The sequence below is a fragment of the Hyla sarda genome, chromosome 7 (genome assembly GCF_029499605.1).
Source record: "Hyla sarda isolate aHylSar1 chromosome 7, aHylSar1.hap1, whole genome shotgun sequence".
NCBI classification, from domain to species: Eukaryota; Metazoa; Chordata; class Amphibia; order Anura; family Hylidae; genus Hyla; species Hyla sarda.
The window spans coordinates 97,728,757-97,752,034 of NC_079195.1; the positions used below are offsets into that span (position 1 = coordinate 97,728,757).

General features: G+C 41.8%; 1 protein-coding gene across 1 annotated transcript in view; it reads right to left on the reverse strand.

Annotated features, from left to right (window-relative positions):
• Positions 1-324: 324 nt before the first annotated feature.
• Positions 325-23,278, reverse strand: part of PANK1 (pantothenate kinase 1) — a 66,702-nt gene continuing 43,748 nt past the window's right edge. The window contains exons 4-8 of the mRNA XM_056530124.1: positions 20,404-20,657; positions 17,412-17,588; positions 12,535-12,658; positions 3,801-3,926; positions 325-799 (exon numbers count right to left, since the gene is read on the reverse strand). Of these exons, the coding sequence (XP_056386099.1) occupies positions 740-799; positions 3,801-3,926; positions 12,535-12,658; positions 17,412-17,588; positions 20,404-20,657 (741 nt within the window). The 3' untranslated portion in view covers positions 325-739. The remainder of the gene's footprint in view (positions 800-3,800; positions 3,927-12,534; positions 12,659-17,411; positions 17,589-20,403; positions 20,658-23,278) is intronic.

Below are 23,278 nucleotides of genomic sequence, written 5' to 3' on the forward strand. Positions count from 1 at the left end.
TCCTGTCTTCTACACCTTTTCTAACTGTCAGTAATGTTTAGACATGTCTAGGGACACATCCCACCGGGGTTTGGATAACATCAAGATGTCAATTTATTCATATGTTTCCAGGAGGATTAAAAGAGGAACAGCACAACACTGTTCTAACAAACGATGCACCAGAATTGTTATTTCATGAGGAATTCAAGTATTTACTAAAACAGACAAATCTGGAGAACTCTGTCAATGGGAATTTAATACTCTGCATCAGTTCCCATTGATGTTGGATTAAGTGAATTTCACTAGAGTGGAGCTCTACAAGGGAACATTTTACCAAACTGTCTAACATTCACTTGTTTTATTCCATAGTCCCACATGGGAAATATTAGCTTTTAAAATGACAGATGTTTCTTCAAACCACCTTAACAGACGTAAAATCATAAATCTCCGATGTAGGTTCACAGCAGCGGCCCTTCACACAGGACAGATAAAAAGCTATACACATAAAATAAATAAAAAGAATTACTGCATTAAAATTAGTTCTCGATCACTACAGTACGTTTGGCCATGTTGCACAGTTTGTTTTCTTTTACAGTAAAATTTACAGGTATATGTACAGTCTGTCAGTGTCACTTCAAAAGGAGTCTTTAACTATTTACAGGTTATAACATAGAGGTGTGAAATGGCTTCACGCGTCTCCTGGAAGCTTTGAAGGATCTTCTCAGACAATGGCTTTGAGAAGCGCTAACATTAGTGTCTTTCAGTGATCGTCACTCATCTTGAAAAGCTCCAGCAGGGCGCCCACTGCTCCAAAGTAACCCTAAAATAGACGGATATACAAGTGTAGAGTGTTGATTCTCAATATCCATTCATTCTAGATAGGATGTAATAGCAGGTAAGGGATGACGCATTTAAAGGGGTAGTCTGGTGGAAAACATTTTTTTTTATTTTTATTTTTTCAAATCAACTGGTTCCAAAAAGTTAAACAGATTTGTAAATTACTTCCATTACAAAATCTTAATCCTTCCAGTATTTATCAGCTGCTGTATACTACAGAGGAAGTTGAGTTGTTCTTTCTGTCTGACCACAGTGCTCTCTGCTGCCACCTCGGTCCATGTCAGGAACTGTCCGAAGCAGGAGAGGTATGCAATGGGGATTTTCTCCTACTCTGGACAGTTCCTGACACAGACTGAGGTGTCAGCAGAGAGCACTGTGGTCAGACAGAAAGTACTGGATGGATTAAGATTTTTTTAATAGAAGTAATTTACAAATCTGCTTAACTTTCTTGAGCCAGTTGAAGAGTACCCCTTCAAGCATTAACTTATATTCCTTCCTCTCTTTCTGTCCTCGTACCAATGTTACTCTAAATTCTCTGTGGTCTTCGTTTAATTTTGGGTAATGTGCACACGTTTTTGGAGCAGTATTTTACAGCTCAAAATATTATATTATTTAAAAAGTGAATATTACATTTCACTGTTTGAGTTTAATAGAGCTCAGAAGGAAGAATTTGGCCGTTATACAAACCTAAAAAGCTTAAAAGGAGTACTCCAGGATATGAAAACTTATCCCCTATCCTAAGGATTTCAGATTGCGGGGGGTCCGACTGCTGGGACCCCCTGTGATCTCTGGTACAGGGCCCTGGCTCTCTGGCCAAATAGCGCAAGTCGACCACCGCATATGCAGTGGCAGCCTGCACGCCCCCCCCAATGCAGCACTTTGACATAGCCAGAAATTGCCGAATGCAGCGCTCCGGCTCTCCCAGAGAGCTGTATTGAAGGGACGTGTCAGCCTCTGCTTTGCGCGGTGGTAGACACGCCCTCTTCCTGAGAACTGTCGGGGCCCCGTACATGAGATTGCGGTGAGCCCCAACGGTCGGACCTCCCGCAATCTTAGGATATATTGCGGATAGAGGATAATTTTTCATATCATGAAACTACTACGCCCCCTCCCATAGACATGAATATGGAAGCCCCAGACTTCCGTGTTCATGAATGCCGCAGGGTCGGCCAGGAGATTTCGCAGGTTCCCAGCGGCCAGACCCCCCCACAGTCAGAAATGTTATCCCCTATCTCCCTTAAAGAGAGCCTGTTATCACTTTCATGCTGCTCAAAAAATTAAGTCATGGGGGCGGTCCCCTACAGCTTCTCACTGCTCCACCTGCCTTGATTGATAGGTGGGGAGGAGAGAAAAAATAGGTGACCCCCCTGATGTCTTAAGGTTTAGGCAGCAAGAAAGTGATGAAAGGTTCCTTTAAAGCGTACCTGCCTTTGTGCTGCTCACGACTCCTGCATTCCTCTCCCTAGCAGGGAGCGAGTCCGTAAGCAAGCACATAGCTGGCCCTCACTTTTACAGAAGACACTTTCTGGGTTTATGTCTCTCTACAGAGACACAGATGATGTGTTGCTGAGATCCAAAATGCAAACTGACCTGTATGGGGACATCTAGTGGCCAGAAATATAACAGCCAAATACAAGGTAATATATGCATAATTTTATCAGAGATTGTCTTGTGCAAAGTAACAGTGGAGCAGTTGCATATAGCAACCAGAATGCGTCTTCCATTTTTAAAAAGGCCTCCAAACAATCAAAGCTGGAATCTAATTGGTTGCTATGGACAACTGCTCCTCTGCACCAGGCTTGATAAGTCACCCTGATGTGTTCACATATAGCCTTGGTAGGTCATGTGACTTTAGTGACAAATCATCACCTGTCAACATGTAATTTTGTCTATACCATGTCACGGCTGTCACAGGACATCACAGGCTTAGGAACAATGTTACACTTTAGGAAGTAAACCGAGACCATCAGGACCACAGCACAGGTGTGGGGACAGCAGAGAAACAGTAAAATGAGAAGAGTTTTTTGGCTTACAGGAAGTCATTCTAGGCAACCAAATATACCAAGTAAATCAGAACGTAGCAAATATCAATATAAAATGTACAATATAGTATGTCTGTGAATACAATACTCTAGGAAAATATAAAAACAGTAGCTTAAAAAATTTCTCTAGTAGGTTGCAACATTGTACCAGTCTTCCAGTTCAGGTATCTTTTCAGACTTGACACCAGTGTTTCCCAACCAGTGTGCCTTTAGCTGTTGCAAAACTACAACTCCCAGCATGCCCAGACAGCGCATGCTGGAAGTTGTAGTTTTGCAACAGCTGGTGACACATTGGTTGGGTAACATAAGTCTGTAAGGGCCAGTCCACACTGCGCACATTGGCTGGCTCGGCCAAGTTCTTTGTCGGGACGACCGTGCAGATGTGCACTGTCTCATAGACTGCAATGCAGTCTGGAGGAATTCTTCCCCAAAAATTAACATGTTTATTATTCTTTGAGCAGACATCCATTCTACCGGCGCAAATCCGCAATGTGGACAGAGCGGCAGAATCGCACTGAAAACAATGGGACTCTGCTGCAATAGAAATTCTGTTGGCTGAATGTCCACAGTGCAGACATGCCTTAAATAAGAGTACTCCCTAAGAAATCTTCACCTGTCTCCTCCAAGATCCAAGGTATTCCTGCTGATTACATTGAGGAAATTCAGTGAGAAATGTCCTCACTGAATGTCCTCAGTGGATCCGTGCCGTTCAAAATGGTTTGGAATCGGTGCTTCAGATTGCGCCGTCCGATTGACAAACAGCATTTTGACCAAAATTGCTCTTCTGGTGGATTGTGCCAGAAGATTGAACATGTTCAGTCTTCCACCGGAATCCAATTCCCCGGTCAGACATTCCATAGAACAGAAATCCCATTGAGAACAATAGAAGCCTGCTGCAAGCAGAATTGTCAGAATGGCCCTTTAGACTCCTCGTCCTATTACCTCATGTTCCAAAAATAGGGCTTTTAGTTGTCCTTTTGACCAGTAATCCATTGCATAAGACAGCACCTTCATTGAAACCATGTTGATTCGCAGAAAGTTTCCAACAAACAACACTCTGTCAATGTTCTGCAAAATAAAAATAAAAAATGTACAATTTTTTTTTAATGTTCTTCATATATGGGGCGCAGTTACAGTAATAGGTCTACTTAAGTATGTTTAAAGTACAGTATTTTATCTATATGGATGTATTTTCCAAAAGCTGCATGTCAACATTTAATAGACATTACACAACATATTAAATGGAATGTATTACCTATTTTTTATGTCCTTTTTTGCTAATCTCGTCCTATTTTCTGATTGTAATTTTGTATGTTTTTCATTTTTTGCACATTATTATGGGAGCAGTTATCTTGCCTGAGCATTTAGATATAAGCTTTACAGCAAGCCCCATGTACAAAGTCAACAATAGACAGAAGAGTTTCATTGATATAACCAGGAAAAGATCCTCAACATATATAGAGGGGGGGGGGGGGGGCGAACTCCTATTGTCTTTTCTATCTACTGTGTCACTTCTTAATGCTGTACAGTTCACTTTCCATCAGCCTTCTCATTATCACAGACTGAAAAGGAAGTCTCAGAATATCATCACATGCGTAAAGGTCAGAACTAATAAAATATAACATTATTGAAACCGTACAGTGAATTGTGTAAAAGTAAAAAAAAAAATACTATTAGTCTAGATTTGCTGATTTTTGGTCACTTTATATATCAGAAAAACAAAAAGTGATCAAAAAGTCTTAAAACAAAAATGCTACCGATAAAAACTCCACATCACGGCGCAATACAGATACAGCTCTGTATATGGAAAAAATAAAAGTATTATAGGGGTCAGAAGAAGACAATTTTAGACAAACTCATTTTCTTCTAAAAAGTTTTTTTTTTTTTTTTTTTTTTTAAGTGACATGAAAAAAGAAATACTGGTACATGGCTACAGCAATGTGTTTACCCCAATGACATACAGTATTTAGTCAGCCACCAATTGTGCAAGTTCTTCCACTTAAAAAGATGAGAGAGGCCTGTAATTTCCATCATAGATATACCTCAACTATGAGAGACATAATGAGCAAAAAAAATCCATAAAATCACATTGTCTGATTTTTTTTTAAAGAAATAAGTATTTGGTCACCTACAAACAAGCAAGATTTCTGGCTCTCACAAACCTGTAACTTCTTCTTTAAGAGTCTCCTCTGTCCTCCACTCGTTACCTGTATTAATGGCACCTGTTTGAACTTATCAGTATAAAAGACACCTGTCCACAACCTTAAACAGTCACACTCCAAACTCCACTAGACCAAAGAGCTGTCGAAGGACACCAGAAACAAAATTGTAGACCTGCACAAAGCTGGGAAGACAATCTGCAGTAGGCAAGCAGCTTGGTGTGAAGAAATCAACTGTGGGAGCAATTATTAGAAAATGGAAGACCTACAAGACCACTGATAATCTCCCTCGATCTGGGGCTCCATGCAAGATCTCACCCCGTGGTGTCATAATGATCACAAGAATGGTGAGCAAAAATCCCAGAACCACACGAGGGACCTAGTGAATGACCTGCAGAGAGCTGGGACCAAAGTAACAAAGGCTACCATCAGTAACACTACGCTGCCAGGGACTCAAATCATGCAGTGCCAGACGTGTCCCCTGCTTAAGCCAGTACATATCCGGGCCGGTCTGAAGTTTGCTAGAGAGCATTTGGATGATCCAAAAGAGTATTGGAAGAATGTCATATGGACAGATGAAACCAAAGTAAAACTTTTTGGTAAAAACTCAACTCGTCGTGTTAGTAGGAGAAAGAATGCTGAGTTGCATCCAAAGAACACCATAACTACTGTGAAGCATAGAGGTCAAAACATGTTTTTCTGATAAGGGACCAGGATGACTGATCCGTGTAAATGAAAGAATGAATGGGGACATGTATCGTGAGATTTTGAGTGAAAACCTCCTTCCATCAGCAAGGGCATTGAAGACGAAACGTGGCTGGGTCTTTCAGCATGACAATGATCCCAAACACACCGCCCAGGCAATGAAGGAGTGATTTCTTAAGAAGCATTTCAAGGTCCTGGAGTGGCCTAGCCAGTCCTAAGATCTCAACCCCCATAGAAAACCTTTGGAGGGAGTTGAAAGTCCATGTTGCCCAGTGACAGCCCCAAAACATCACTGCTCTAGAGGAGATCTGCATGGAGGAATGGGCCAAAATACCAGCAACAGTGTGTGAAAACCTTGTGAAGACTTACAGAAAACGTTTGACCTCTGTCATTGCCACCAAAGGGCATATAACATTGAGTTAAACTTTTGTTATTTGTATTGACCAAATATTTATTTTCCTCCATCATTTGCAAATAAATTCTTTAAAAAAATCAGACAATTTGATTTTATGGATTTTTTTCTCATTATGTCTCTCATAGTTGAGGTATACCTATGATGAAAATTACAGGCCTCTCTCATCTTTTTAAGTAGAAGAACTTGCACAATCGGTGGCTGACTAAATACTTTTTTGCCCCACTGTATGCCGAGGAAAAGAAGGGCTGAGTAATGGAGATAAAGACGCCATCTGAGATGTCTGGCAGAGGCTTTTTCCCTTCTCCCCGATAAGAACGCTTGTACACTTGGCTCAGCAGAGTTCTTGCATATAGTGGGGTCGAGAAGGAGAAACTCTTACTGGAGCAAACATTTTCTATCTGAGCTTAATATACAGGAGTCACTGTTAGCATAGGCTGGAATGCCTATTGATTTGTCTGGGAGATAAATTGCCACTGCCTATATCAAATGTGCAGTGTAGCCCTTTCGGCCACTAGATGTCAGCATGTGACAACCCGGCAATATGTAATAGTTTATGTATACAAGAATATACACCAAACATAACAGAGGACTAATGCTGCAAATAAAAAATAAATAAAAAGTGCATACATTATTATTACACCTTTGATTAAAGTCTCTAGAACAATTATAGGATTAATGGAAACTCCTTTAATGACGGGTCAAGAATCATTTACACAGGCACTATGCTTGGTATACAGCAACCAAAAAGTGTGCTGGGTCTGTTGCCATTGACACAGAGGGAAGGATAGCATGATCTGGACTGTTAATAAGCCAAGTACCCCTCCTCAAATGGCATCCAGGTACATCCCTAGGCTATGATCATGTACAGTGTCGCCTGTTAAAAGAACAGCAGAAGCTGTGTGCAAATATAACCCGGAGGCGTTACTGGGTACAGGTATCTTATGTTAAGAAGGTAGGATTGCATGGAGAAAGGACTGTGATTTTTACCTTACGGTAGGGTCACACGTGCCATATTTAGCTGTGTATTTTCTGTAGCTGATTTTGCTACCCATCGACTTCAATGGTAGGAAAATATGTAGCGGCAAATAAAATTTCATATGCAATGCTATACCAGACAAACAAACATACCAAAACAAATACACTATATAGACCAGGATTCCGCTGTAACCTGAAAGTTTCTAACATGCATTAGAGATAACTAATGGGAATTATCTGCGAATCATAGAGGACCTGAGAATGCTGCCTAACACATACACATTAGGGATCCACCGATTATCGGTTTGGCCGATATTATCGGACGATATTCACGATTTTGGACATTATCGGTATCGGCAATTACCTTGCCGATAAGCCGTAATGCCCGGCCCCCTCGGTCAGAGACCACCGCCGCCACCCCATTGTCTCCCCCATCCCCGGTTTTATAATTACCTGTTTCTGGGGCATGGGGTCTGCGCTACTTATGGCTCCTGCGCATTGCAATGACAAGTGACGCCCTCAACGCGACGTCACTATCAGTGCGCACAGTGACAGCTCAGGACGTCGCTGGAGACAGAAGTAGCGCGGACCCCGGGAACAGGTAATTATAAAACGGGGGATGGGGCAGCGGTGGTGGTTTTACTAGGGAGGACCCCAGGACAGGCAGGGGGAGAGAAGCAGGTGGGGGCGGTCTCTGGTCCCGCAAAAGCCGCTGCAATTCATTGATTTAAAGCGCCCACTTTAAATCATTGATCTGCGGGGCCAGGGGGGCTATCGGCCTGAAAGGTCGCAGATTATCGGTATCGGCCCTAAAAAATCGATATCGGTCGATCCCTAATACACATGCCCTAGATATGATAAACACACACAGAAAAATGAATCAGAAGCATGGATTGTACAGCTGGAATTCCTCTATAGCGTTCTGCTGAAGTTCTTAATGCTTTGATAGCCCTGTACAATGCTGCTTGAACTCCATGCCACAAGGCAACACTGTAAAGAAGCTGAAAGCAGAAAGATATCATAAAGCTTTCCCGCACCAAACAGGTGAACAGATCCCTGCCCATGTAGAGCTTACAATCTAATGTCCCTATCACAGTGAATATATAGGCACATTCCTAGTCATCAGTCATTCATTGTAATGCCATCAGGCTCAGTCCTGAATCATTGTATTCACCTATGCTGACTGCTAAGCAAAGCCTTAAAGGAAAACTGTAGTGATATAACTTATCCCCTATCCGAAGGATAGGGGATAAGTTATAGATCAGTGATCTCCAACCTGCGGACCTCTAGATGTTGCAAAACTACAATTCCCAGCATGCCCGGACAGCCAACGGCTGTCCGGGCATGCTGGGAGTTGTAGTTTTGCAACATCTGGAGGTACGTAGGTTGGAGACCACTGCAGTCTGCAGAAAGCGAACGTTCCTTCCCCGCATGACGCGGTGCCCAACACACCCCCTCCATGTATCCCATAGAGATACATGGAGGGGAGCGTGTCTGCCACGACTTGCTGCTGGAGATGGCACTGTGCTTCCTGCGGACTGCTGTGACCCCTACAGGAGACCGTGGGGGGTCCCTGCGGTCGGACCCCCAGCGATCTATAACTTATCCCCTATCTAAAGGAGTTCTATTCCACTACAGTACTCTTTTAATGCTGGTGACAATGGCTCTCCATACTGCAAGGAGCCTGGCAGCGTCACATGATACTGAAGAACATAGGAAAATGGAAATGTTCTCCATTGCTAAATAATGTTAGATTTTAGTTGGGCATTTCTGGACGCAGCAATACCAATTATTTAAACCATTTTTGTAATTGTGTGTGTTTTATTTTTTTGAAAAATGGAAAAAGGGGGCTATTTGAATACTTATTATTATCTGGGATTTTTAAAATCTTTTTAAAGCTTTTTTTGATTCCTTTATTTTGGTCTTCCTGTAGGACGTGACTTTGAAATCACTCATACAGTACACTGCAAGATATGTATTGCAGTAAACCGTAAAAATGTTGATCTAATGCAGTCAGCTTATGGAAGGCTGTAATAAGTCTACTATCATAGCAATCATGGCGGCCTTTAGAAAGCCCCCTGCTGTCATGACAACCCATTGGTACCTTGCGACTACAGGGGGCCAACTGCATTCCAGAAGTGAACAGAATGCAGATGTTCTTATGTCGGTCACGGACTTTAAAGGGGTATTTGGGGCAAAAACATCTTATCTGCTATCGAAAGGATAGGGGATAAGATGTCTGATCACAGGGGGCCTGCCGCTGGGACCCCCCGCGATCTCCCTGCAGCACCCGCATTCTATGCGTAGCTGCGTCTTAAGTTTCGGAAATCGCCGGGCTTCCAAGACGGGGACGTGACGTCACGCCACGCCCCCTCCATTCATTTCTATAGGAGGGGGCGTAACGGCCGCAATGTAGGCATGAATGGAGGGGGCGTGGCATGAAGTCACGTCCCCGTCAGATGCAGCTATGCGTCAGATTCTATGAGTAGCTGTATTTGAAGTTTCGGAAATCGCCGGGCTTCCGAGACGGGGATGTGACGTCACGCCACGCCCCCTCCATTCATGTCTACATTGCGGCCGTTACGCCCCCTCCCATAGAAATGAATGGAGGGGGCGTGGCCTGACCTCACGTCCCCGTCTCGGAAGCCCGGCGATTTCCGAAACTTAAGACGCAGCTACGCATAGAATGCGGGCTGCTGCAGGGAGATCGTGGGGGGCCTTATCCACTATCCTTTCTATAGGGGAGAAGATTTTTTTGCCCGGAATACCCCTTTAATTCCTATATGGGGAGAGTGTCTGAAAAAAGGGAAACGATAGGCTTCAGAGGAAATATGAGAAATTACTAAAATTGACATGTCTCGAGAGCTTAGAGTTCCTCTATAAGGGTGCACTCCTACACCACTACGGATCTGAGGTTGCGGTTCCGCAGTTGATTTTACACTGCAATTCTTATGTATTTTTGATTGGCCTATGAAAGTCATTGCTTTGTAAAAATCTGCAATTGTGGATTTTACAACTGCAGATCCCCAATTGTGTATATGTAACACAACCAGTATGTGCGAATGCACCCTAAGGGTAGGGTCACGCATGCCGTATTATGCTGCAGATTTTCTGCAGCTGATTTTGCCACCTACTGACTTCAATGAGTAGGAAAATACGAAGTAAATAAGCAGCAAAATAGTACACGTGTGACCCTACACGTGTGACCCTAAGAATATATTTCAACTAACTGTGACGTATAAAACCATAAAACTGAATTGGTGAAACACGAATCTGGTTTTCAAAAAATCCCTTTCTATTTCCTATTTAACCCGATAACGACCATAGACGAGTATAGACGTCCAGGTTGGCGGGCGTTCCCGCACCTGGACGTCTATACTCGTTCATTATTCTCGTGGGTGCTGCCCAGTGCACCCACGAGATCGCGGCAGGGACTCGGCTGTAACACACAGCCGGGACCCTGCTGCACTCCCGGCAGTTTTAACCCTTACAGCCGCGGTCGGAAGTGACCGCGGGCTGTAAGTGTTATGACAAAGGGAGCTCCCTCTGTCACTCCTGCAGCACCCCGCATCGCGATCGCGGGGTGCTGCGTGTAATACGCGGCTGGCCGGGGCCTGCCGCACTGCCGGAAGTGAAGTTCACTTCACTCCCGACAGTTTAACCCTGACAGCCGCGGTCAGAAGTGACCGCGCGCTGTAAGGAGTTCTGACAGAGGGAGGGGGCTCCCTCTGTCTCTCCTGCAGCACCCCGCATCGCGATCGCGGGGTGCTGTGTGTGGCCGCACTGCCGGGAGTGAAGTTCACTTCACTCCCGACAGTTTAACCCCTACAGCCGCGGTCATAAGTGACCGCGCGCTGTAAGGAGTTCTGACAGAGGGAGGGGGCTCCCTCTGTCTCTCCTGCAGCACCCCGGAGCATCGCGGGGTGCTGCTGCATACCTGGGCAGCCGGGGGTCCTACAAAGACCCCCAGGTCTGCCCTGGGTATTGCCTGCTAGTGAAATATGCTGCCTGCTAGTGAAAACTGGCAGGCAGCATATAACTGCAATGCTTTGGAATACTAAGTATTCCAAAGCATTAAAAAGTGTAAAAATAAATAAATAAATAAAATAAAAGTGTAAAAATAAATAAACATGTAATAAAAGTGTAAAAAATATATATATATATTAAAAATACATTTATTAAATGAATCTAATAAAAAAAAAAAGCATAATGTGTAGGATCGCATTGGCGGACATCCGCAGCATGTAATATGCTGCGGATGTCCGCCACGTGATCCTACACATTATGCAGCAGTCACGGTAATGAGCTCGCTGCTGCGGCTGGGTAGCTTTGTGCGTCCACTCATAGCGGCGGATTTCCCGCCAGCAGTCATGAGCGGACACACTGAGCTACCCAGCCTCAGCAGTAATGGATATATTCGCCATGAGCGGGTGCTTATTCCCACAACATGGCGGATATATCCATCAGGAGCCTTAACTGTCACAGACAGACGCGTTATACTGCCAGCCGACCAGCCAATAACTGGTAGGGGTGCGGTATATAAATGGGGTCACTTGTGGGGGTGGGGGTACTGTTCTGCCCTGAAAGCCAAATGGCGCTCCTCTCCTTCTGAGTCCTACCACGCGGCCAAGGAACCATATATGGCCAAAGCGGGGGTATTTCCGAACATGGGACAAGCAGCTAAATAAAATATAGGGTGCATTTCTTTCAATATCAGAAGTGATGTACAAAAAATTTGCCCCCCAAATGATGCATTTGTGAAAAATTGCAATTTTCGAATTTTTAACACTGACTTTGTAATAATTCCTGCCAAAAAACTATGGTGTTAAAATACTCACTGTACCCCCTAGCGAATACCTTGAGGGGTCTAGTTTTTAATATGGGGTCATTTGGAGGGGTGTTCCTATGTTCTACTACCTTTTAATTTCTGCAAACCTTGCATAGCATATAAAAAAAGATGTACTTTTCAAATTTTCAAAATTTCAAGTTAAATTGTTAAATGCTTCTAACTAATTTAAAATGTTAATTAAAAACAAAAAAATGACGTCAAAATAAAGTAGACATCTGTAAGTATAAGTTTCATAAACTATTTGGTCAGTATGTATAAATATATGCAACCAATTAGTGTTAAAATAGCAAAAAATCGTAATTTTTTGTAAAAATTTCATGATTTTTTGCATTGTAAAAAAAAACTACAAATGATATCGGCTTACTTTTACTATGTACATGAAGGACAACTTGTGACAAAAAAACAATGTCAGAATTATCGTGATTAGCAAAACGTTACCAGAGTTATTCTCTAATAAAGACAGACATCCCCGATTTGAAAAAACAGGCCTGGTCTTTCAGGGGCGTACAGGTTTATTTGCATTGGTCCTTAAGGGGTTAAACAGAAGAAAAAAAAATATGATGTTATGTTTACCTCATTGACAGCGCACATACGAGCAATAGATCCTATGTTGTTGGTAATGGTAACCAGCGTAGCTCTTGCCAAATCCTCCTTACTTATGGTGTCTCTTTTCTCTTTGCTCATCATGTGGCCAAAGCTTTTTAAAGGACAAAAGAGTTATTTCATATACAAACATCACAGACATGATTGATTTCTAGTCACGATTTGTCCTTTAACCCCTTAACGACAATGGACGTAAATGTACGTCATGGTGACGTGGTACTTAACACACCATGACGTGCATTTACGCGCCACCATGATCAGCTATCAGCAGCCAGGGACCCGCCGCTAATGGCGGACATCCGCGATCGCGCGATGTCTGCCATTAACCCCTAAGATCCCGTGATCAATACAGATCACGGCATCTGCGGCAGTGCGGTACTTTGAATGGATGATCGGATCACCCGCAGCGCTGCCACGGGGATCCGATCATCCAGCATGGCGGCCGGAGGTCCCCTCACCTGGCTCCGGCCGTCTCCCGGGGTCTTCTGCTCTGGTATGAGATCGAGCAGACCAGAGCAGAAGATGACCGATAATACTGATCAGTGCTATGTCCTATACATAGCACTGAACAGTATTAGCAATCAACGAATTGCTATGAATAGTCCCCTATGGGGACATAAATGTAAAAAAATAAAAAGTTTAAAAAAAATTTGAAAAATCCCCTCCCCCAATAAAAAAAAATAAAACGTCAGTTTTTCCCATTTTACCCCCAAAAAAGCATAAAAAAAATAATGAATTCACATATTTGGTATCGCCGCGTTCGTAAAAGTCTGAACTATTAAAATATATTGTTAATTATCCCGTACGGTGAATGGCGTAAACTTTAAAAAAAATTAAAAATTTTGCTGCTTTTTTGTCACATTTTATTCCAAAAAAAATGAAATACAAAATTTAGAAATAGTAAAACCTAAGCAAAAGTGGTACTGATAAAAACTACAGATCATGGCGCAGAAAATGAGCCCTCATATCGCCCCGTATATACGGAAAAATTAGAAAGGTATAGGTGGTCAAAATAGGGCAATTTCAAACATACTAATTTTGTTAAAATGGTTTGAGATTTTTTTTAAGCAGTACAATTATAGAAAAGCATATAACATGGGTATCATCTTAATCGTAATGGCCCACAGAATAAAGAAAACATGTCATTTTTACCGGAAAATGTACAGCGTGAAAACAAAACCTTTCAAAATTTGCTAAATTGCTGTTTTCTTTTCAATTTTCCCACATAAAATTTGTTTGGTTGCGCCGTACATTTCATGGTAAAATATAAAAGAGTTATGGTTTTTAGAAGGCGAGGAGGAAAAAACGAAAATGCAAAAATAAAATTGGTCTGGTCCTTAACCCCTTAAGGATTTTGGCCTTAAGGACTCAGACAATTTAATTTTTACGTTTTCATTTTTTCCTCCTCGCCTTCTAAAAATCATAACTCTTTTATATTTTCATCCACAGACTAGTATGAGGGCTTGTTTTTTGCGCGACCAGTTGTCCTTTGTAATGACATCACTCATTATATCATAAAATGTATGGCGCAACCAAAAAACACTATTTTTGTGGGGAAATTAAAACGAAAAATGCAATTTGGCTAATTTTGGAAGGTTTTGTTTTCACGCCGTACAATTTATGGTAAAAGTGACGTGTGTTCTTTATTCTGAGGGTCAATACGATTAAAATGATACCCATTATTATATACTTTTATATTATTGTTGCGCTTAAAAAAAATCACAAACTTTTTAACCAAATTAGTACGTTTATAATCCCTTTATTTTGATGACCTCTAACTTTTTTATTTTTCCGTATAAGTGGCGGTATGGGGGCTCATTTTTTGCGCCATGATCTGTACTTTTTTTTTATACCACATTTGCATATAAAAAACTTTTAATACATTTTTTATAATTTTTTTTTTAATAAAATGTATTAAAAAAGTAGGAATTTTGGACTTTTTTTATTTTTTTTCGTTCACGCCGTTCACCGTACAAGATCATTCACATTTTATTTTAATAGTTCGGACATTTACGCACACGGCGATACCAAATATGTCTATAAAAAAAGTTTTTTACGCTTTTTGGGGGTAAAATAGGAAAAAACGGACGTTTTACTTTTTTATTGGGGGAGGGGATTTTTCACTTTTTTTTTACTTTTACTTTTAAATTTTTTTACATTTTTTTTTACACTTGAATAGTCCCCATAGGGGACTATTCATAGCAATACCATGATTGCTAATACTGATCTGTTCTATGTATAGGACATAGAACAGATCAGTATTATCGGTGATCTTCTGCTCTGGTCTGCTCGATCACAGACCAGAGCAGGAGACGCCGGGAGCCGCACGGAGGAAGGAGAGGGGACCTCCGTGCGGCGTTATGAATGATCGGATCCCCGCAGCAGCGCTGCGGGCGATCCGATCGTTCATTTAAATCGCGAACCGCCGCAGATGCCGGGATCTGTATTGATCCCGGCACCTGAGGGGTTAATGGCGGACGCCCGCGAGATCGCGGGCGTCGGCCATTGCCGGCGGGTCCCTGGCTGCGATTAGCAGCCGGGATCAGCCGCGCATGACACGGGCATCGCTCCGATGCCCGCGGTTATGCTTAGGATGTAAATGTACGTCCTGGTGCGTTAAGTACCACCTCACCAGGACGTACATTTACGTCCTGCGTCCTTAAGGGGTTAAAGGGGTACTCCGGTGAAAAACTTTTTTCTTTTAAATCAACTGGTGGCAGAAAGTTAACCATATTTGTAAATTACTTCTATTAAAAAATCTTAATCCTTCCTGTACTTCTTAGCTGCTGAATACTACAGAGGAAATTCTTTTCTTTTTGGAATGCTCTCTGATGACATCACGAGCACAGTTCTCTCTGCTGACGTTATTATAATAATAATAATGCTTTATTTATTGTTGTCCTTAGTGGGATTTGAACCCAAGTCCCCAGCACTGCAAGGCAGCAGTGCTAACCACTGAGCCACCATGCTGCCCTTAGCATACATCTGCTATGCATGGTTGCTAAAATGGACAGAGATGTCAGCAGAGAGCACTGTGGTCGTGATGCCATCAGTGTTCCAAAAAGAAAGGAATTTCCTCTGTAGCATTCAGCAGCTAATAAGTACTGGAAGGATTAAGATTTTTTTAATAGAAGTAATTTACAAATATGTTTAACTTTCTGCCACCAGTTGATTTAAAAGAAAAAAGGTTTTCACAGGAGTACCCCTTTAAGGCCAAAATGGGCCTGGTCCTTAAAGGGTTAAACTACTTAAACTACTGTTTGCCCTCACTTGTCAGTGCACTTTTAGCATTCATTCTGGTTTATACTCTAACTTCAACTTTTTTTATTCCATTCAGAAGCCTGAAAAAGTTGGAAAGGTGGCTGTTAGTCGGTCATAGATAAATTTCCTTTTAACCCAGTGGTCTCAAACAGTGGCCCTCCAGATGTTGCAAAACTTAAACTCCCAGCATGCCCGGACATCCAACGGCTGTCCAGGCATGCTGGGAGTTGAAGTTTTGCAACATCTGGAGGGCCACTGTTTGAGACCACTGTATTAACCCCTTCCCAACCGCCCCCAATGTAGATTTTTTTGTTGTTGCTCCTAACACTTATTTTTCCACCTGACAATTAGGATTTACTTTTTGTGGGACACTTCCTTTTTACTGGCAACCTTTCGTTTACCATATAATGTATTATAAAGCCAGCCAAAAAATTATTTTGAGGGCACATGTTCACAAAAAAATGGAATTGCTGAATTTTTTAGGGCAATATTTTTTTGGGGGAGGGGGGAAATCAGCAAAATGGACACTACGGTAACTTTATTCTATGGGTCAGTATGATTATTTAGATAACAAATTTGGATAATTTTTGTTTTACAATAAAAAATAAGTAAATAAAATAAAACCTGTGCATCACCATGTTCTAAACCCATAAACTGTATTTATTTTTTTCACTTATTGAGTGAGGGCTAATTTTTTGCGCTTCTTTCCCTGCCCCATGATGGCAATATATTTAGGGTCTATTCACACTGCAGAATTTACGCATGTGGATTCTACCTCAAATTAAAGCCCAATAGACTTCTATGGGACTCCACACTCCCATTCACACTTCTGAATTTCCGCATCTGGATTCCGCACAAGCCGGAAACCACCCAAATTAATGCAGAATTTGGTGCTGATGTGTGGAAATTCTGTGAATAGACCCTTAAAGTGTCTGTCTCAAGGAGACAACTAGTTTCTTAAAGGGGTACTCTGGTGGGAAAAAAAATGTTTTAATGAACTGGAGCCAGAAAGTTAAAAAGATTTGTAAATTACTTCTATTTAAAAATCTCAAGCCTCAACTCTTTCAGTACTTATTGGCAGCTGTATGCTACAGAGGAAATTCTGTTATTTTTGTATTTATTTTTGTCTTGTCCATAGTGCTCTCTGCTGACAACTCTGTCCATGTCAGGAACTGTCCAGAGCAGAAGAAAATCCCATAGCAAACCTGCTCTGGACAGTTCCTGACACGGACAGAGTTGTCATCAGAGAGCACTATGGACAAGACAAAAAAGAAATTAAAAAAAGAAAACAATATTCTCTGTAGCATAAAGCTGCTAATAAGTACTGGAAGGGTAAATATTTTGTAATAGAAGTAATTTACAAATCTGTTTAACTTCCTGGCACCAGTTGATTAAAAAATGTTTTTTTCCTCCGGAGTACCCCTTTAAGACAAGTATCAGATCATAGCAGGACAGGGTACTGAAGCTCCCCACCATCATCGGATAGAACTCGAGGGAGGATCTTCTGTCTCAGAGCGTCTTATCCTGTTTGTCACATAAGGATGGTGTAAATTTACATTTATTAAATTAGCAAAAGGGAAGAATACCTAGAGGCGACAGCCGAGCCCTGAAGACTGAAGCGCTCATAGTCCCCACCATAGATGTCTTTCACCAGCTTATCAACATTAGTGCTGTCTCCTTTTGCTGCCATTTCCAAAGCTTCCTCAAATGTTTCACAACCGGTCAGCAAGCAGCAGAGGCCAAGGAATGTTCCGCCTCCCAAACTGAAATAATCATACAAAACCATATAAATAAATGTTCACAAAATGACATATATACAGCTTCTATATTTGCAACAGCTTTTGTGGTACATTAGTGGTGTGTGTGTTTTTATACACAACTGCGACTGAAGCAACAAAATTCCAATGTTGTGACATTATTATTGCTGCAGCTACATTGAGCTCTCCTGTGATACAATGGCCTTTTTATCACCTTAGTTAAAGGGGTATTCCGGGCAAAAACCTTTTATCCCCTATCCAAATGTCACGCCCCCCCCCCCCCCCCCATAGACATGAATGGAGGGGGCGTGGCGTGACGTCACGTTCCTAGTCCCGGAAACCCGGAGGTTTCCGAAACTGGAGATTCAGCACCCGCATAGAATGTGCTGCAGGGAGATCGCGGGGGGGTCTCAGCAGCGGGCCCCCCGCGATCATACATCTTATCCCCTATCCAGCAAGGCAAAATCAGCAATAAAAAAAAAAATCCTTAAACCCTACCACTCAACAAGGAAAATAACAAAAGAATTCAAGGATGTTCTCATACTGTAATTAGGATCATGTTCTTGTCACTTTTATCTGAGTTGACACTAGTTAATGCCATTTAAAAAGGGGTTATCCAGGAAAAAAAAAATTTTTTGGATATCAACTGGCTCCAGAAAGTTAAACAGATTTGTAAATTACTTCTATTAAAAATCGTAATACTTTTAGTACTTATGAGCTGCTGAAGTTGAGTTGTTCTTTATTGTCAAAGTGTTCTTTGATGACACCTGTCTCGGGGACTGTCCAGAGTAGAAGCAAATCCCCATAGCAAACCTCTACTAACCTACTCTGTGCAGTTCCTGAGACAGACAGAGGTGTCAGCAGAGAGCACTGTTGTCAGACAGAAAACAACAACTCCACTTCAGCAGCTGATAATTATTGGAAGGATTAATATTTTTTTAATAGAAGTAATTTACAAATCTGTTTAACTTTCTGGAGCCAGTTGATATTATATAAAAACATTTTTTTCCCCTGGAATACCCCTTTAACAGCCCCGTTGTGCTGCTCAGGTCTCCTGCATTCCTCTCCCTAGAAGGAGACATGTCTGTGAACAAGCTGTGTCAGCTTTTATTTCCTGTCTCCTAGTGTCTGCTGCAGAGACCTAGATGACATCTAGTCACCATAATGGCCAAATAGAAGGTAAAAAACACAATAGTTTTTAAAAGACATATATTAACGATAGTCTTAGAATTACTATATCTGCAAAACATCAAAATGTTATGTTGGTGACATTTCCTCTTTAAAGGGGTACTCCGGTGAAAACCTTTTTTCTTTTAAATCAATTGGTGGCAGAAAGTTAAACATATTTGTAAATTACTTCTATTAAAAAATCTTAATCCTTCCAGTACCTATTAGCTGCTGAATGCTACAGAGGAAATTCCTTTATTTTTGGAACACTGATGACATCACGAACACAGTGCTCTCTGCTGACATCTCTGTCCATTTTAGCAACCATGCATAGCAGATATATGCTTAGGACAGCATGGTGGCTCAGTGGTTAGCACTGCTGCCTTGTAGTGCTGGGGACTTGGGTTCAAATCCCACTAAGGACAACAATAAATAAAGCGTTATTATTATTATAATAACGTCAGAGAGAACTGTGCTCGTGATGTCATCAGAGAGCATTCCAAAAAGAAAATAATTTCCTCTGTAGTATTCAGCAGCTAATATGTACAGGAAGGATTAAGATTTTTTAATAGAAGTAATTTACAAATATGTTTAGCTTTCTGCCACCAGTTGATTTAAAAGAAAAAAGGTTTTCACCGGAGTACCCCTTTAATGAAGTGTATTGTTGCCGATTCTGCTGTGGAGAACTTGCAGATCTGCAGCAAAATAGCCGAGTTATTTATTTTTTTTTAAACCTACTGACATTTTTCTTCTTTTCAAATTTACAACAAATCTACACCAAATTGTGCAGATTTCTCTATGGAAATGCTCTGGATTTTACACCAGCTGCACTGGTTTCATGGCATGATGTACACATCACTCAAAGTCCAAGAGCTATCGTTTTAAAGCAGCCTACTAATACAGTAGTCCCCCAAGTTACAATATTAATTGGTTCTGGGACGACCATCGTATGTTGAGACCAGAACTCTATGGAAACCTGGTAATTGGTTCTGAAGCCACAAAAATGTCATTCAAAAATAGGAGAAAGTGATGATTAAAGAAAAATAAGTAGATAACTAATATAGATAAAGCAAATCCTTACATATAAAAGTAAGAAAGAGCTGCTGGGAGCTGTAAATCACTGTCTATTTCAGCGTTTCCCAACGAGAGTGCCTCCAGCTGTTGCAAAACTACAACTCCCAGCAGGCCCGGACAGCCAAAGGCTGTCCGGGCCTCCTGGGAGTTGTAGTTTTGCAACAGCTGGAAGCACTCCCGTTGGGAACACTGGTCTATGTAGAGGACAGGAGCTTCAGGGTAGTACACGCAATGTCCTAAAAAAGTCAAATGGAGCCGCTCTTACTTGGTGTCCAAAGGAGCAGCTAACCACGGCATAGGATAAAAGTAGTATAGAACATGTAATACCTCCTTGAACTGTAGGGGTCGCTACCAGACACCAGTCAGTGCATACACTTTAGGAATTCAGGGATTTTACCAGTGAATGCCCATTCTGATTGGTCGGTTTTTCCAGTCATTGGCATGTTTTGCAGATTCCATAGCATTGTATGTTGAGTCTGGTTTCAAGTTACAATGGTCCAGAAAAGACCATTGTATGTTGAAACTATTGTATGTTGAGAGATCACTGTACTATCACTACATAGGTAAATATGATATTTACCTGGTCCCAGTTACTCTTTTATAGTTGTCTTTAGAATATACTGCAAGAATGCTGACACCTGAACCTATATTAACCAGCAACATAGGATAAGGATTATCAAGGCAATACGGCTTCTTCTGACATTGTTCTGGGTCCGTTGGGTTGTCAAAGTAGTAGCATTCTGGGCGGCCATTAAAGCCAACAGAATCCACATAGAGCAGGCCTTGGATCAGGCAGTCCAGTTCATCAAGTTTATGGAGCTGAAGGTCAGCTATCTAGAAAGAGAGAAACATTAAAGTTAATGAATAAGCAGGTAAAGGTAGAGCAGAGGGTACAGTCTCCAAATAAGAGGGCAAAGAGCTATCAGATGGCAGCAGGTCTCCTGTACTTATTAGATATTGCATAACAAAACTCATATAAACAAAGTGCAGGAGGAAATTCATTTCTGCACATTAGGAAAAGGCTACCAAAGGTTGTTCTACTGAAGAATGGTCAGAAACATCACATGCAACAATACAGTCCTATGCACATATAACCTATTTATTTACATTCACCATATAATGAGAAGCCACTGGGGCTTTGGTCCTCAAGAGCTCATCTCCAGGTCTAAATGGTTAAATTGAATATATCCGAAAGTGTGATCATTGTGCTGTCCATCCACTAACCCCTGCTGCAAGTAAAAGGTCTTCTAGACCACCGACATAAAGTAGGCAGACATTAGTCCAGTTTGATGGCTGCACCATTGGACTGAGTGATATACAATTCATTGAACTTGGCCCTGGAAAGTTCTGCTAGGCCAACAGAGTTAGGCTGGGTTCACATCACGTTTTCTCCCATACGGGAGCACATACGGCAGGGAAGATACGGCAGCCGGCCGGAGTGAAACGTTCAGTCCGGTCGGCTCATTTTTGCGCCGTATGCGCTTTTACAACCGGACCTAAAACCCGTGGTTGACCACAGTTTCAGGTCCGGGGAAAAAGCGCATACGGTGCAAAAATGAGCCGACCGAACGTTCCACTCCGGCCGGCTCATTGAAATGAATTACATAAGGGAGCGCATACGAAAGCATACGGGAGCGCGAGGTTTTAGCTCCCCGTGCCGTATGCGCTCCCGTATGGGAGAAAACGTGATGTGAACCAGCCCTTAGGTAGGTTGAAGCTGCGCCTGTGTAGACTGCTCTCTGAAAACAAGAACTACTGATCATTAGGGATAAATAACATGGAAGGGAACATTAGAACCATGTTCACATTATAATGGGGTCTGTGAATATAGGACCAAGAAGCAATTATGGAAAATGTTTAAAAGGGGTACTCCACTGGAGAAAAAAAAAAATTCAATCAACTGGTGCCAGAAAGTTAAACAAAATTGTAAATTACTTCTATTTAAAAATCTTAACCCTTCCAGTACTTATCAGCTGCTGTACGTTCCAGAGGAAGTTCTTTTCTTTTTGTATTTCCTTTCTGTCTGACCACAGTGTTCTCTGTTCTCTGACACCTCTCGTCCATGTCAGGAACTGTCCAGAGTAGAAGCAAATCCCCATAGCAAACCTATTCTGCTCTGGACAGTTCCTAAAACGGACAGAGGTGTCAGCAGAGAGCACTGTGGTCAGACAGAAAGGAAATTCTAAAAGAAAAGAACTTCCTGTTGAGCATATAGAAGCTGATAAGTACTGGAAGGATTAAGATTTTTAAATAGAAGTCATTTACAAATCTGTTTACGTTTCTGGCACCAGTTGATTTAAAAAATAAAATATATATTTCCAGGGGAGTACCCCTTTAAATGTTTTCATGAAAAACGTTATAAAAGCCACTGCATGGTGAAGAGTTGAACTGCCTAGATCAGTGTTTCCAAACCAAGGTGCCTCCAGCTGTTGCAAAACTATAACTGCTAGCATGCCCAGACAGCCTTAAATAAGAAAATGTAAAAGGAATCTGTCATGAGTGTCACCCGCACTAACCTGTTGGTACAAAATAGCACAAGTTCACTGCTCCTACCTCCACCTGCGCCGGGACGTGATCAGCAGCGTTTCCAATCTCCAAAAGTCTAAAACAAAAAGGATGTCCAGTAAAAACTCAAGAGATCTTTATTGGGTAAACTTCATGTGGAACAAGTAACGCCGTTGGCGTTACTTGTTCCACATGAAGTTTATCCAATAAAGATCTCAGAGTTTTTACTGTACATCTCGTGCTGGACATCCTTTTTGTCTTGAACCCGTTGGAATAGGCGTGTAGTGTAGGTGACACTGATAATAATGATAACCTGTCCCCGATCTGTGGTCCCATTCGTACTTTTTTCTCCTTTTTTGGATGGCAAAATTGGTGCAATGCGACCCTGCTTGCAGTCAAGGAAGCTGCAGCGGTGACGTCAGTGTGCTCCTGGAGCCCCGCCTGTGCACCAAGCCTGTCATCCGAAACAGGAGGGTAAGGGGTGAATGGGACCACAGATTGGGGCAAACTAAGTATCATTATTTTCAGTGTGACCAAACACTACATGCCTGTACCAACAGGTTAGTGTGGGTGAAACTGGTCACAGATTAATTTTAGGCATATATATTATTTTATATTTTTTTAGGAAAAAGTAGCTTTTGTAAGCAGTTAAGTAAAACAAAAACTATATAAAAATAGGTATCAGTGTAATCCTACTCATTTACTGGGAAAGCCCCCAAAAAAGTGCAAAGTCTTTTTTTTTTCCCCCACATTTATTTATCTCTATTTAAAGAGTACCTGTCATGATCTTGTTAAATTTTATAATCCTCCCAGTTCACTGCCCCATCATGATAAACCACCCCCTGCCTTTATATTTATTATTTGTTAGTTTTCGACCTCGATATTGTCCTGTATTTTCTGCACAATCTCAGTCAGATTCACAGACTGGGAAGGGGCGTTCCCCAGCAGGT